General features: G+C 39.2%; 3 protein-coding genes across 3 annotated transcripts in view; 1 reads left to right on the top strand and 2 right to left on the bottom strand.

Moving 5' to 3' along the window:
* The window catches only part of Rbm41 (RNA binding motif protein 41), a 43736-nt gene extending 41597 nt beyond the window's left edge, over positions 1-2139 (bottom strand). The window contains exon 1 of the mRNA XM_032889939.1: positions 2082-2139. Coding sequence (XP_032745830.1) covers positions 2082-2089 — 8 coding nt within the window. The 5' untranslated portion in view covers positions 2090-2139. The remainder of the gene's footprint in view (positions 1-2081) is intronic.
* Positions 1-15494, top strand: part of LOC116888646 (collagen alpha-5(IV) chain-like) — a 760537-nt gene that overhangs the window by 379587 nt on the left and 365456 nt on the right. The window lies entirely within an intron of this gene.
* Nup62cl (nucleoporin 62 C-terminal like) overlaps positions 9968-15494 on the bottom strand; it is an 82486-nt gene continuing 76959 nt past the window's right edge. Inside the window, exon 10 of the mRNA XM_032890170.1 lies at positions 9968-11032. Within this exon, the coding sequence (XP_032746061.1) occupies positions 10941-11032 (92 nt within the window). The 3' untranslated portion in view covers positions 9968-10940. The remainder of the gene's footprint in view (positions 11033-15494) is intronic.

Genomic DNA, 15494 nt, shown 5'->3' with positions numbered 1-15494 from the left:
ATAAATGCCTAGGAAATATATCAGTCTATGTCACTGATACCTACACTGAGTTGAGCAGCTCTTAGAACTCTCAAACCCAAGGCACTGGTCTGAAGCAACAACAAACATGACTGGCTAAAATTCTTACCAGGAGGAAGTCTGAGGCTCAACACAGAAAAACCTGAAGCCACGTGAGAACATAAGATCTGAAGCCATTAGAAAAGAAATTCTGAAGGACAGAAAATATGAAGAGTGTCTTCTCTTACCAACTTGTAGCCTAGACACTACAATGTAGAAAACTGGATCGTGGCTATGAGCCAACTCAAGTGATTAAGAACTCTTATTCAAGTTCTGAGAAATAACACAGCCATTTAACCACACAAGAACAGAGTAGAGACAAATGAACAAAAACGAAGATGACTTAAAACCCCGAGAAAAATAGCACGCATTTCTTACAAAACAGACCTTGTCTACTGGGATTTTGTAATGAAGTGTAGAAAATTTCTGTAATTATAAGATTACTAAAAAGTGGGCTGGAGAGATGGTTCAGTGGTTAAGAGCACTGACTGCTCTTCCAGAGGTCCTGAGTTCAATTCCCAGCAACCACATGGTGGCTCGCAACCATCTGTAATGGGATCCAATGCCCTCTTCTGGTGTCTGAAGACAGCGACAGTGCACTCATAAACATAAAATAAATCTTTTTAAAAAATTCCTAAAAAAAAGCTGGACCTATATTGAAAAATCTAAAATAATTTTGGAACTAAGTTTTAAAAAACCTTTTAAGTTTATCTTTATTTACAATCCCAAAAGTTACTGCTAAATTTAATTTGTTAAAAATGAATAAACATATCAACGCACATGACTCTATAGAGAAATATTGTTTTAAAAAAGCTTATCACAGAAAAAGACAATATATTCCCATTTATATAAGGTTTAAAAACAGATGAAACTAGGAATATTTTGTTCAGGGATTAAACTCATATGTGGAAAAGTAAGAAACAAAAAAACAAAACCCAAACAAACAAACAAAAGGCAAAGGAATAATTGGTGCAAAGTCCTAGATAAAGGGGGAAGAAGCAATCAGAGAAAAGCCAAGGGGGCTTGTAAGGCATGCATGTGAATCCTGTCCTTCCTCTTAACCTGTATAGCATACAGTTCTTTATGATCATCTAAGCTATACACAAGATTCATTTTTCATGTATGAGGTATCTCATCACAGGATAATTAAAATAATTAAGGCAGAGGAAACTTAAAAACAGAAAAAAGGAAACAACAACAAACCCTTTAAAAAATGCAGGCAACTAAGAAAGCAGGAGAGAGCATTCCTAAACAGGTTCTTTGTCCCACTGTTCCAGAGTGAAGATTCTACTGCAGTGTGAAGACAAAACTAAGTGATAGGTTTTCTGTCCAAAAATTCAGGCAACTAAGAAAGCAGGAGAGAGCATTCCTAAACAGGTTCTTTGTCCCACTGTTCCAGAGTGAAGATTCCACTGCAGTGTGAAGACAAAACCAAGTGATACGTTTTCTGTCCTGTCATTAACTGGAAAGCTCTGGGTCTCAATGAGGACCGCCCCATGCTCAAAGGGCTATTTACTGCAGAACCAGTAGGGGAAACTGCCCCGAAGCAATACCTTTCTTCTTCCAAAGCACATGGAGCCAGTTCTGTGCTCAATTTGGCGCAGGAAAGTATAATTCTCTAACTTTAAGGTCTAAATGCACTACCCAGTGTGGCCCACTATGTCTTTAAAATCTAGACAATGTAAGTTCCCACCCTACGACTCTCTGCCGGGTGAGACCTAGCAGGACAGCCAGGGAAGGGCTGGTTTGTGCATCCAGAGAGCTAGGAATGTGAGAACCCAGGCAGCTCCAGAGGTCTCTGCCCCGAGGGAAACATTCCTGTGGAAACCCGCCTGGCTGTGGCCCTTCTAGAACTTCACCCCAGCGGACTGGTCTGGCCGGCCTTCCCTCCTCCCTTCTCCTTTGTCTTCTCGCTGAAGAGAACTCGACCCCCAAGAAAGTGACACATCCCAAACAAAAAGAAAAAAAGCCATTTTCAAAATAAATGATAAAAGTTGCCGTCTGCAACCCGGATATGCCCTTACCTCTTCATGTTTCCGCAGGCCCCTATCTCTAACTTGGGTAAATAGGAACCAGACCTCAACTCCCAGAAATCCGTGCGGCAGACTGGAAGGTGATGAAATTGGAGCGTGGAACTCTGGGAATTGTAGTATCACAAAACTATATGCTGATGGAAAGATAAAGTAGGTATTGGGTGATGGATATATTGTAAATTAAGAATTTTTTTGGCCCAGATTCAAGATAACATCCAAAATATAAAGCTCATAAACGTAGGATTCACCTTTGGCTTCTTGGCTCTTTCTCCAAGTATCAATAAAACCTAGATTGTCTCTAATCGCCTTCTTGTCAGCAAGGCTTCTCTGTCAGGGATTTATCTGACCTGCCTGCTGTTTCTAGTCAAGCCTCTGATCTGATCACATTGCTTGCACTAATGCTTTTCTCTTAGTTGTAACAGATCCTTCTGAGTTCCCTTAGTTTAAAGTCAGAAGCAGTGTGTACCCAGGCTTTTGACTATCTTATCATAAAAATATATCAAAGCAAGGGTCAACTACGGTAGGAATTGGAGAGAGATGGCACTTGTTTCTCTTTCAGAGAACCGGAGTTCAGTTCCCATACAGCAGTTCACAGTTGTCTGTAACCCCATTTCTGAGCATCTGACTTGTTTCTGGGACACCGGGCACACATGTATGTACATGCAGGCAAAACACACAGACGCAGACCATAAACATTTTGTAAAAAAAAAAAAAAAAACCTTCATATACGAAAGTGTTTAAAAGCATTGGTTCTTGGTTTTAGGGATGTAGCTCAATCTGTAGAGTTCTGGTTTGACATGCACAAAGCCCCCTCTTGGATCCTCAACACCACACAAATGGAAAGGCAAGTATCTCTAAAGAAAGGAAAAGGCAGTAATTCGTAAGATAGAAATTTCAAGCCACAAAGTACATTTCATTACATAGTGCAAAGCAAGTCAGGTCTACATAGAGATTCTTTAAAAGAAATATCAACAAAACCAAAACAAAAAATATAAAACAAAGGAGGACTACTATTACTCCTCAAAACTATAAAGGGTAAGCAGAAAATTCCGAGACTCTGTCACATTTATGAGGAAACAAGAGAAATATGATTTCTAAATGTATTGTAGGATCCTGAAACAGACACAGGAAACACAATAAAAACTAAGTAAATATAAATACACTATACTTTTTATTTAATAAGTTTCACTGGACCTGACAAATATACTGGTGTGTAAGATGTGAACACTAAGAGAAACAGTGGAATCTATATGGAACACTAGAGTATAAAGCTTTAATGCAAATCTAAAGCTATGTTAAAATAAAACATGATTTTTGAGATCTGTGGATTGTATCCTGGGTATTCTGTACTTTGGGCTAATATCCACTTAGCATACCATGTATGTTCTTTTGTGACTAGGTTACCCCACTCGGGATGTTATTTTCTAGTTCAATTCATTTGCCTAAGAATTTCATAAAGTCATTGTTTTTAATAGCTGAGTAGTACTCCATTGTGTAAATGAATTACATTTTCTGTATCCATTCTTCTGTCGTGGGACATCTGGATTCTTTACAGTTTCTGGATATCACAAACAAGGCCACTAAGAACATAGTGGAACACGTGGTGAAGGACCCAAGTGAGGATACCTCAGTCCCACTTGGGAGGGAGAAGAAAGCAATCACAGGAAGGGGGAGGAGGGAGGGACCTGGGTGGGAAAGGGAACAGGGAGGGGAACAGGAGTATGTGATCAGTTATTAGATGGAGGGAAACAAGACTGAGGCCCTAAGGGCCAGCAGAAAGAATGGCAACAGACAACCTTGGAAGGTGCCGGGGCGGGGGCGGGGGGAGGGGCATCCAGGATGTACCAGAGACCTTGGAGGTTGAGAGACTCTCAGGACTCAAAAGCTGGGACTTTAGGTGAAATGACATACAGTAGAGAGAGGGAACTTGTAGAGCCCACCTCCAGCAGAAAGACAGGGCATCAAGTGAGATATGGGGTTGCCATTCCACAGTCAAAAACTCTGATCCACAATTGTTCCTGTCTGAAAGACTGTAGGGACAAAAAATGGAGAAGAGCCTGAGGGAAAGGAGGTCCAGTGACAGGCCTAAATTGGAATCCAGCTCAAGGGGAAGTTCCAAAGCTTGACACTATTACTGAGGCTATGGGGTGTTCACAAAAAGGGACCTATCATGATTGCCCTCCAAAAGACCCAACAAGCAGCTGAAAGAGTCAGATGCAGATATGTGCACCCAACCAATGAACAGAAGCTGCTGACCCCTCTGGTTGAATTAGGGAAAAGCTGGAGGAAGCTGGAGGGGGAGGGCGACCCTGTAGGAGGACCAGCAGTCTCAATTAACCTGGACTCCTGAGATCTCTCAGACACTGGATCACCAACCAGGCAGCATACACCAGCTGAGATGAGGCCTCCAACACATGTACAGCACAGGACCCCCGGGTCTGGGTTCAGTCAGAGAAGATGTATCTAACTCTCAAGAGACTGGAGGCCCCAGGAAATTTAGAGGTCTGGTGGGGTGGGTGGGGAGGAGACATCCTTGTGGAGACACAAGGGGGCATGTAGGGGGGTGGGGGTGGGGTGTAGGATGTGGAGCAGTCAGAGAGTCAACCAGGAGGGGGATAAAATCAGGGCTGTAAGAAAGAGACTAAATAAAATAAAATTGCCCTAAATAGCATTTTTTTTTGAACTTAGGAAATGATACCATAATGGCAATCCATTTGTTTTGTTGACATTCTGGTGAAATAAGCACTCTCACTATTGCTGGTAGGGGGATAAATTGCTACAACCTCCAATAAGTACAACTTGACATTACTACTGACATGGAACACATCTACAAATAATATCCACCATAAAACAAACCCTTAATCTATGTGCATTACTGTCCAATTGCTGTCTATAACAGAATACTGGGGTGGGGGAGGGTAAAGTTTAATTGTCCAAATACATTCAATGAAGTCTATATAATGATGAAAAGGTGGTAAAGTCCTCTGTTTTACAATTCTGGAAATATACCCAGTGTAGTAGCAAGTTTCAGAATAACAGTATATTTGCGTTTGTATAAAAGGTGGAATATATATATGGCCTGCATATGCATGCAATGTTTCTATGAGAACATATGACAGTGAGTGTCTCCAATTAACAGAATTCAATGGTTGAGGGACAAGAACAGAAGGAAAAAAACCACAACTCTTTATATGTTTTTGTCCCTATTGAAATTGTTGTGTTGAGACAGGGTTCCATATGTAGCTCAGACTGGCCTTTTACTTGTGATATTGCCGCCTGAGTCTCCCACGAATTGGAATTGCAGGTGTGTGCCATACATACCTTTATATCCTTTGAATTTCTAACTGTTTTACTGTCTCATCCAATTGCTTATTTTTAATTAAATAGAAATGTTAAGTCAGGGGCCAGTTAAGAAAAAAATATCTTGTAGACTCTGGGGTTCATATGACTTGGGTTGAGATTTCAGTTCTCAGTTACTGACAATATAGCATAATAGGGTTTTGCACCAATCTGGATGTTAAAATGTGTCTTGGTAAGTTATGGACTGTGAATTTCAGTAACTTTCTCTTTTTAAAGATTTATTAGCTGTCTTCAGACACCAGAAGAGGGCACCAGATCTCATTACAGATGGTTGTGAGCCACCATGTGGTTGCTGGGATTTGAACTCAGACCTCTAGGAAGAACAGTTAGTGTTCTTAACCACTGAGCCATCTCTCCAGCCCTTCATTAAATTTCTTTAACTAGTTTAAATCAGCTTCCTCTTATATAAAATGAGGACACTCAGTTCTCAACCTGTGGGTCACGACCTCCTGGGGTTAGAATGACCCTTTCACAGGGTATACACAACAGACATCCTGCATATCAGATATTTATATTACAGTTCATAAGAGTAGCAAAATTACAGTAATGAAGTAGCAATGAAAATAATTTTATGTGTGACCTTCCCTGCCTCTGGGGATCATAGGCTGATATCAGTCCACAAGAGCAAAGGGAACAGAGACAATATACTGAGGGTTTGGAAGCCCTGCGAGTACATAAGGAACTGACATATGAATCAGCTATTTGGGGTCAGAGGGAGGGGGCGCAGGATCAACTTTACTTGGTATATGATTCAAGCTTATGTGGTTTGGGGGATGGGATGGAGCATCCAGGAAGGTCAAAGGACACAGGCTGTTGAGGTAATAAGATGCCTCATTTGCATGGGGAAGCACTTCAGGAATCTCAGGTGTTAAACCAGTGGTTTCTTATCAGGAGAAGGGAAGTCCAACCCTTAATCTCAACAGAAGGCAATTGACATTCTACACGTAGAGGCTTAGGGTGGGGGTGGTGACAAGGTCAGACAAGCCAAAGAAGGGATTCCTCCTCATTGAGCTCAGAAGGGCATTGAGACAATGGTAGACTTCAACCTTAATTAGCAGGTTTTCCCTCATTTATGGTTGAGGGTCACCACAGCTTGAGGAATTGTGTTAAAGGCTCACAGAATTAGGAAGGTTGAGAACCACTGTTTCAGAAGAATAGGGACCAGCTAAGCTGTATGATTTTAAAGCTTTGCCATGACAAAGATATTTAAATATCCCAAGGTGATCCAGTAAGTTCACACTTGCTCAAACTCCTTGATCAACTCCCGTTCAAGTCAGCAAGAGACCAAAGAGCAGCTACTGGAACAAAACGAAAGCTTTATACCTTTGTACTTCCCAAGAACTTCTAGTCTAGTAGATTTAAACTCTCATGACACATATTAAAGTTATCCGCAATCTACTAAATGCAAATGTCGGTGCTCTAGAAGCACACTAGCAAATAAATGCAAACACACATTGCTTTGTAGTTCTGATGTAGAAGAAAGATTGGGTTTAAGTATAAACAAATTGTGGGCCACATCAGTCTGTGAGCTAGGCCTATTTTTTAGGGAGGTGGGGCTTAACACGGATGCTCAGGCAAGCCTGACAAATTTGTGAATAGGGAAATGGAACACGTATCAAGTTTGATAGTGTGCTTGACTTCTAGGAAGGATGGAACATTTCATCATCATGGCAAATTTGTCTAGTTCTAATAAAACAGTCTACTGCTACTGAGTGATACATAGTATATAACAAATCTTCAAGGAGGGATGACTGAGAATGAAGGATGGCTAAAAAGACAGTTATGTGGCTGTGCAATTGCAAGTGGAAAGTGAGGTCGTGAAAAAGCAGTCTATGTGTCTGTATATAACTGCAGACAGCAAGTGTAGGTACCAAGTGATGTCTGAAAATTTCACTAGAAGGAATGGCATCATACTTCTAGCTGTGCTAAACTAAGATATACTACCTATTATTTTCACATATGCCTATATTTTCACAGCATCCCTTTTCCCATCTTAAAAACATATCAGACAGTCTGTAAAAAGCTTTAAGACCTTTGGTGTTATACTCCTTATCATGAGTTAATTTTGAAAATCCACCTCTCAAATTTATGACAAACTGAAAAGTATGTCAATCTACAAAGTAATGGTTTTATGCCAGTTGTGGTAGTTTGTATATGCAAGGCCCAGGGAGTGGCACAATTAGAAAGTGTGGCCCTGTTGGCCTAGGTGTGTCACTGTGGGTGTGGGTTATAAGACCCTCCTCTTAGCTGCCTGGAAGTCAGTCTTCCACTAGCAGCCTTCAGATGAAGATGTAGAACTCTCAGCTCCTCCTGCACCATGCCTGCTTGGGTGCTGCCATGTTCCTGCCTTGATGATGATAATGGACTGAACCTCTAAACCTGTAAGTCAGCCCCAACTAAATGTTGTCCTTTAAAAGATTTGCCTTGGTCATGGTGTCTGTTCACAGCAGTAAAACCCTAAGACACCAATCTATAATATTAGTTTAACTGAGCCAAAGTTCCTCTTTAACAAATAAGACATGTTTTTCAGGGTGTTTCCGAGAGTGCTTTGTTTGCTGTATGCTTCTGATGAATACATTAGGAAGCGGTTTTAATTCTGTCATATGGAAAATAGTTTTTTTGTTTTATTTAAATTCCAGCCATTGCCCACCCTCAGTCTCCCCTCCCACAGTTCCTCACCCCATTCCTCCTCCCTCTTGCTTTTGAGAGGGTGCTCCCCCCAGAACAGTCCTCCCCCACTCTCTGGTGCCTCAAGTTTTAACAGGATAAGGCACATCCTCTCTCACTGAGGCCAGACAAGGCAGTCCTCTGCTGTATATATGCCAAGGGCCTTGGACCAACCCCTTTATGCTGCCTGGTTGGTGGCTAAGTCTCTGGGAGCTTCCAGGGATCTGGGTTAGTTGAGACTGAGAGAAAACGTTTAAAAAAATCTCCTCTTGAATCTACTGAACATCTAATATTAAAGGGAAAAAAATTTGTTCATGGCTTTCAAATTTCTTCTTAAAGGAAGAAAGAGGCTATGTATGAGAAAAGGCCAAGACACTAGAAATGTAAGAACTTCCTTCAGTTAATATTTAAGCTAGGTAACAATGGTTGCCTTAGAATTATTAGCAAAATGGGTTATTTCTGATCTTTAAAATTAACATTGGTTTGAGCAATGTCATGTCTTTTAGACAAGTTAGAACCAGAATCAAATGGTCTTAAGGGGCTATTTAATGTAAGGCTCCAAACACAGTACACTGAGGCTTAGTGAATTAATCTGGAATCCAGTGGCTACTTTTATGTACTGAGGGTCGAAATATTACAAATTCCAGTAAAGACGGTGCAAAAGGATAGAGTAAACAGGACTTCAGCTTCCTCTTTATATAAAAAAGTTTCAAAAGCCCTCTTCTAGCATTCAAAAAGGAGTAAGAAAACCACGAAACTTTGGAGACTTGAAAAAAATTTTTCTTTCATTAGACTTTTTTATTTACATTTCAAATGTTATCCCCTTTCCTGGTTTCCACTCCAGAAAATCCTTATCCCATCCTCCTCACCCTGCTTCTTTGACGGTGCTCCCCCACCCACCCGCAACCTCTGGTCTACCCACACTTGCATTCCCCTACAGTGGGGCATTGAGCCTTCACAGGACCAAGGGCTTCTCTCCTCCCATTGATGCCCTACAAGGCCCATCCTCTACTACATATGCAGCTGGAGCCATGGGTCACCCCCTTGTGTACTCTTTGGTTGGTGGTTTTAGTACATGGAAGCTGGGGGGTGGGGTTGATACTGTTCTTTAAAAAAGTTTTATCCTCACAAAACAGTTGGCAAAACCCAATGCTGCCCAGGATGATTTTTTTCTTTCCAGTGAATTAGACAAACAGAAGTTTAAAACCAGAAATTCATATAAGGTATTATATTGTCTTTACTGAATGTGGGAGCCTCACTTACATGTGGGCTATTATACCAGAGTTTTATCAGAAAACAAAACAAAAAGAACGTTTGTCCTCATCTAGGGTATATTAGTAATCATACTGAACTATAAAAAATAGAGATTACTCAAAAGCCATGTTTACTTTAAGAGAGTCTACAAGACTTAATAGTATGCATTATCCCCCTCAACACACACACACTTCAGTATTAAAGACTGAAGCTTGTGCATGGTAGGGCAGTACTCTATCATAAAACTGCAGGTTGACATTGATTCATTCTTTGAGATAAGGTCTTAATTTAGTTGAATTCAGGCTGGTTTTGAATCTGTGATCCCTCTCCCTCAGCCTTCCAGGTGACTGAGATTATAGGCCTGTGCTATCAGGTCCAGTTCACACTGCATAATCTTGAGCACTGACAAAAACTTACTGAAATAGCTATCTATTTCATGGAAACATTTGTATAGGAAGTGAATCCATTAAGTTCTAGTATTTACTCTACTCATAAAACTTACTACCACTAGTAGTCATTTAAATTTTTTTGTAACAAGAACCCTTCAATGTGTTTATGGGTGATTTGGAGAACAAAAACCCAATTCAGTCACTTAAAACCTTTTAATCGCTTTATTTTCATTTTTAGGACATCATTATTAGCAACTTGGATGGAACACAAGAGATGAAGATGTTTTAGAGCTAAGAAGGCAGCTTTTTTCTTTACAGACAGAAAACTAAGTCATATGCTAAAACAAAACAAATGACAAAAATCACCAGGATACCTAGGTATAGTGGCACTTGGAAAACTGAGGCAGGAGGATTGTAAGTTCCAAGCTAGCATAGGCTACAGTGAGATCTTGATTTAGAAACAAAAGCACTGAGGTATATTGTCAAAAGTAAGTGGATCATTGGACCTTACCCATAATACAGTGCTGGGTATATTATCCAAGAGTGTGGCACATGGTTTGATCTCTAGTACCATGAGAAAAATGAAAGCCCGAATGAAATCTCTAATCCATAAAACCGCATTATCATCTGTGAGCTCCTGAAAGACACTTGCTGTAATTTGTCATACACTTGCTTTTCATTGCCCATATTTCCCTTAACAGGTAAAATTATATCTCAGAGTAGATAGTAAATTTCACTTGAGACTTTACAGGATCCAGCACTTTCTATGAACGGCCACAAACACCCAGTAAAGACTGGGTGACACGTGCATTTTGGCAAACAACTGGCCACAATTAAGCTGCAGTAAGAAGTTGATATGCACTAGTGACAGTATGCAGTATCTGAATAAGACAGGTATTATACACACAGAATCAATACCCACAAGGGGGTTACTTAATTCTGTGTAGGCATTACTATCACTGTGTCCAGACTTTATTCCATTCTGAAAGAAAAAAAGCACACTTCTCTTCACATTATCTAAATGAAAAACACATGCACAAATTATTGCAATTAAAAATTAAGTAGTAACTGAAAATACTACTCTATTTAATATCGTCAGAATTTAGGTTAATGAATAATCCAAAAGGAGCAATTTGGAGCGATAGTTATCCAAAAGCAATCTTCTTCATGGTATCTTCAGTTACTCAAAGGCAACATTCATGGCATCTTGCCCCTTGCGACGGTACTCCTCAAATGCCTTTGCAACCTCCTCTACCTTCTTATGCATTATGCCTAGAGTGGGAAAGGCATAGAACCATTAGTCAAAGTCACATTCCATGGATGAAATAACACACCCTCCCCTCAATTATGACATATGGAACTTTAAATCACAATTTTAATAGGGTTAAGTTTTAGAAAATCCGAGAGAAAAAATTCATTAGTTTGGAAATAAAAATAGTGGATGAGAATCATTCTTTGTTGTCTTTAACTTTGGGGCAATAACAGTCTGCCTTCAATTTATGTTTTATTGGAGAGAGTATTAACTGTTGGTTTTTACTCTTTAACACCCAAAAGGACAATTCAGGGTGGTCAATACATTGAACACATAGATTTGGGGAGGTCTGAGCTACCTATAAGACAGACCTTGGAGAATATTTACATTTCTGGCTCCTGATTATTTATTTACCTTGGTGGTTCTTAAGTTTGCTCAGGGGCAGTGTACTGCAAAATGTCATTAATAGTTACCATATCAAATAGTACTTTTCTGCCAGGCAAAATAAACTGTTGAGGTAAGTATGTTAATCAGAGCTTTTCTACAAAAATGCACAAATAGAACTGCTCGTTAGTTTTCATAGGGGATAAATAATAGTTGGTACCCTCAAAGGAAAGGAAAGTTTTGCAAAATAAAAACTAAAACTTAATTGATCTACTTTATTCCTTTCAACCATCCAGAACAGTCTTAATGTTTACCCAGTTTTTTAAAAGCACCATACATACATACATATATAAAATACATACACTCTGCAAGATCACACTCTAAGAGTGGGTAATTTAAATCATGGTTATCTGCTGAAGGGCCAGAACAACAGTGGATAATGAGCTTGACAAAATAAATCTCTTCTTTTTGTTCCAATAACAAACTGCAGGGTGCAGATCCCCCCCTTAAATAACGGTTTTAATGTGACAGAAGCATAAATGAGCAGTCTGAGCCATTAACTTCAGACTAGAGACGTCAACATCAGCGCAATTTACTAATTTGCTGATTGATACATACCAAATGCAAGGGACTACATTTATAACAATCTTAAAAATCAATAAAATGTCAAGAAACACAAGTCAGCATTACTAAGAGAGGCTTACTATAAACAGTTTGTCATGTCTTCTAATTGAATTCCCAGGACTATTTCTGAATTAACTCACCTCAAATGTTTTAGGCCCTTCATTCATTAAGGGCAGACATTGCACCTAGTACTTACTGCTCAGATTTCTGGTCCCAAGACCAGCATCACTGATTGGTTTCTGACACTATATTAAGTTAATACATCATAGTAAAGTAAAATTCTAGTACTAGTTACTTGAAAAGAAATATAGCATTTATATTTCTGCATTATTAAAAAGACACTCTACATACAAAAATAAAAATTCTATTACTAAACAAAATGTGAGTTGTCAACAAAGACAAGAAGTAGATTCAAGATTTCCTGAGAGTTGTTTGGGATAGGAATGGATGGTAACTACTAGTAGGGAAATAGGACACTTGGGAGAAAGAGAAATGTTCAAATATTGAAATACTATTGATATTGATGTTTGTACAGCTCTACAGACTTATCTAGTCAATGACAATGTATTTAGTAATGAAATCACAGCAATCTATTTTCATAAACACAGCAATTCTCCTGCTTCAGCTCCTTAAACCTGGGATAGCAGACATGAACCACCACATTTGGCCCTTGAATTTACTTCTGTGCCTTATCAAAAATCAGTTTGGGGTAAGCTTGTATTTTTGTTTCTAAGGTCTTTATTTTGTGGCTCGTTGTGTCTTTCCCCTTAAATATCACACAGTACTGTTTATTTATTTATTGTTTTCATTTTGCTTATGAGTATCGATGCAAAATACTCAATAAAATTCTAGCAAACTGAATCCAAGAACACATCAAAACCATCATTCACCGTGATGAAGCAGGCTTCCCCCAAGGGATACAGGGCTGGTTCAATGTATATGAAAATCCTTAATATAATCCACTATATAAACAAACTTAAAGAAAAAAATCACATGATCATCTCATTAGATACTGAAAAAGCATTTGACAAAATACAATACCATTTCATATTAAAAGTATTGATTAGTGAAGCATAATTTAAAATAAGAAAAAAGTTGGGGACTTTAAGACTTAACAATGGACTATAAAAAACCATTTGTATGTATGTATGTGTGTGTAAACACATACACACACATACATACATACACACACAACAACAACAATTAGTTTAAAAAGAAGTCATGAATTTGAAAGAAAGGAGTGGTATATGGGAGGCTTGGGAGGAAGGAAAGAGAACGGGTAATGATGTAATTGTACTATAATCTCAAAACTAGAAGAAATAAGAACAAACACCATGGCATATTCAAGTATTTAGCTAACTGCCATTAGTAGCATGGAAAGACAGTTATGTATGCAGGTCTACTACCTGTCAGCTTTGTATCTTCTCTTTCATCAGAAGCTCAGGGGTTGGTGAGACCCCTCAGCTAGATAAATGCTTGATGTGAAAGCAGGGGGGCTTGGGTTCAAGTCCCAAGTTCTTTGTAAAGGGTGCTGTGGAACTAGAGTCAGGTGAATTTCTTGGGCCTGTTGGCTAGCCAGCCTCAATGATGAGCCCAATGTCTTAGTAATGGGTCATGTTTTATAAGACAAGGTAGGATGACAAATGACACTGAGGCTGACCTCTGGCCTACACACACACACACACACACACACACACACACACACACACACAAACACATACAGAGAGGGAGAGGGGGAGGAAGAGTGAGAAGGAGAGAGACAGAGACACAGAGAGACAGAGACAGAGAGACACAGAGAGAGAACAAAAGAGACAGAGAAACAGAGAGACGAAATACAGAGCAACACATATACACTCAACATATGTACATATACACACAGGGACACATACACATTCATCTATAGCCTCTGCAACAATAACAACAAGTTTAATATACTGTGCTAGGTACATGTCTGGGGACAAATAAATTGTAACTGTGTATTAAACCCTAAACTAAATCAAAACCTAAGGCCAGAGCTACATTTTGAAAATACAGACAAATTAATGCATAATTGCTATGAAGAAGTTAAAATCTGTACTTTGTATATGATGCCAAGAACAGGTCTTATTGAAAAATCAGGAGTAAGGGGTCTACAATAAAGACATAATAATTTCATGAAGATCATTCTGACAGGAGTGTGGAAACGAACTGAAGTAGAGTGAGAAGAGAAAGTAGATCACGAAGGTTTCTGCAGACTGAACTCACACATCTGTAAAATAGTTGTAAAGATGTAGAAGAGTAAAACACCAAAACGTTAAGTATACAAAGGCATGAAACACTTTAAAAATTGCGAAGAGTTCTGTGCCAGAAATATGAACTTGGTAGGACTAGATAATTCCAAATGGTGTTCAAAGTGGAGCAGTAAACAGGATGCATGACTGAGAAGCTGACCCTTCCTCTCCTCTGTATCTTACCTCTGGGTAATGCTCCCTATTCGAGCTCTGCAGAAGGTTTGCTTTGACAACTGAACAAGCTAAGCTCTAGATCAGAGATACCAGATCAAGTCAAGGGCGGGCATTCTGTATTAAAGCTAAGGAGTAAACAGATGTTTCCAAGAGCTTAAGTGTGCCCACAAAGGAGCATGGAGTGTCTACTTCCTGCTCTATGGTTCTAAGAATGCTGAGTTAACACTGGCCTAACTAATCTACAGCCAGGAACTGCAAAATTCTTCTCCAGAGACTTTGACCCGCTAGAAAGTCTAAAAAAGATAGTGGCTAAAAGTCCTTCGGTGACGGGAAAAGAGAGGTATCTAATCATATTATCCCACAGCAAGTTAACAAACCCAGCTACAAAATGTTTCATGTTGCTTTAAGTATAAGAATATTTGAGAAAAACAATTTGAGAGAGATTGAAACAAAATGGAAAGATGAGAGCAACAAATTAGGAAGAGCAAAATAATTTTTTGAAAAAATTAACCAACTCAGGGATGATACTGATTCTACAAACATGAATGAATGCTACTAAGTGCACGTACGCACACACACACACACTCGTCATATGACAGCAGGCTCTTGCAACATAAAGGTTATTGCAGAAAGTAAAGATCAACACAAGTTTGGAATAAGAAGTAGAGTACAGATCCAGAAAAACCAACAAATCCCATAGAGAGAGACACTAGGAAAGAATAAAAATGTAGATGAGTTCAGGGAAGCAAGCATTAGATTAAGTATATTTCCAGAAAGTGGAACAGAGATAACATAAGCAAAGAAATTAGCAGAAAGCTCATTTGAGAGCACAGCCTCAAACAGAAAGAACTGAGTTTCTGGACTCATTAATATTAGGCTCGGTAGATGAAACAGATTCACATCAAAGCATATCATCCTAAATTTAAGTATTCTTAGAAAGAGCTTAAAAATTTCAATAGGGAAAAACCCAAAATGAAGAACCTTCAGAAAAGGTTCAGAATCACAATGGCCCTCAGAGTTGGAAGACGAC

The sequence above is a fragment of the Rattus rattus genome, chromosome X, assembly GCF_011064425.1.
Source record: "Rattus rattus isolate New Zealand chromosome X, Rrattus_CSIRO_v1, whole genome shotgun sequence".
Lineage (NCBI taxonomy): Eukaryota > Metazoa > Chordata > Mammalia > Rodentia > Muridae > Rattus > Rattus rattus.
This window is presented reverse-complemented; position numbering and strand designations above follow the sequence as displayed.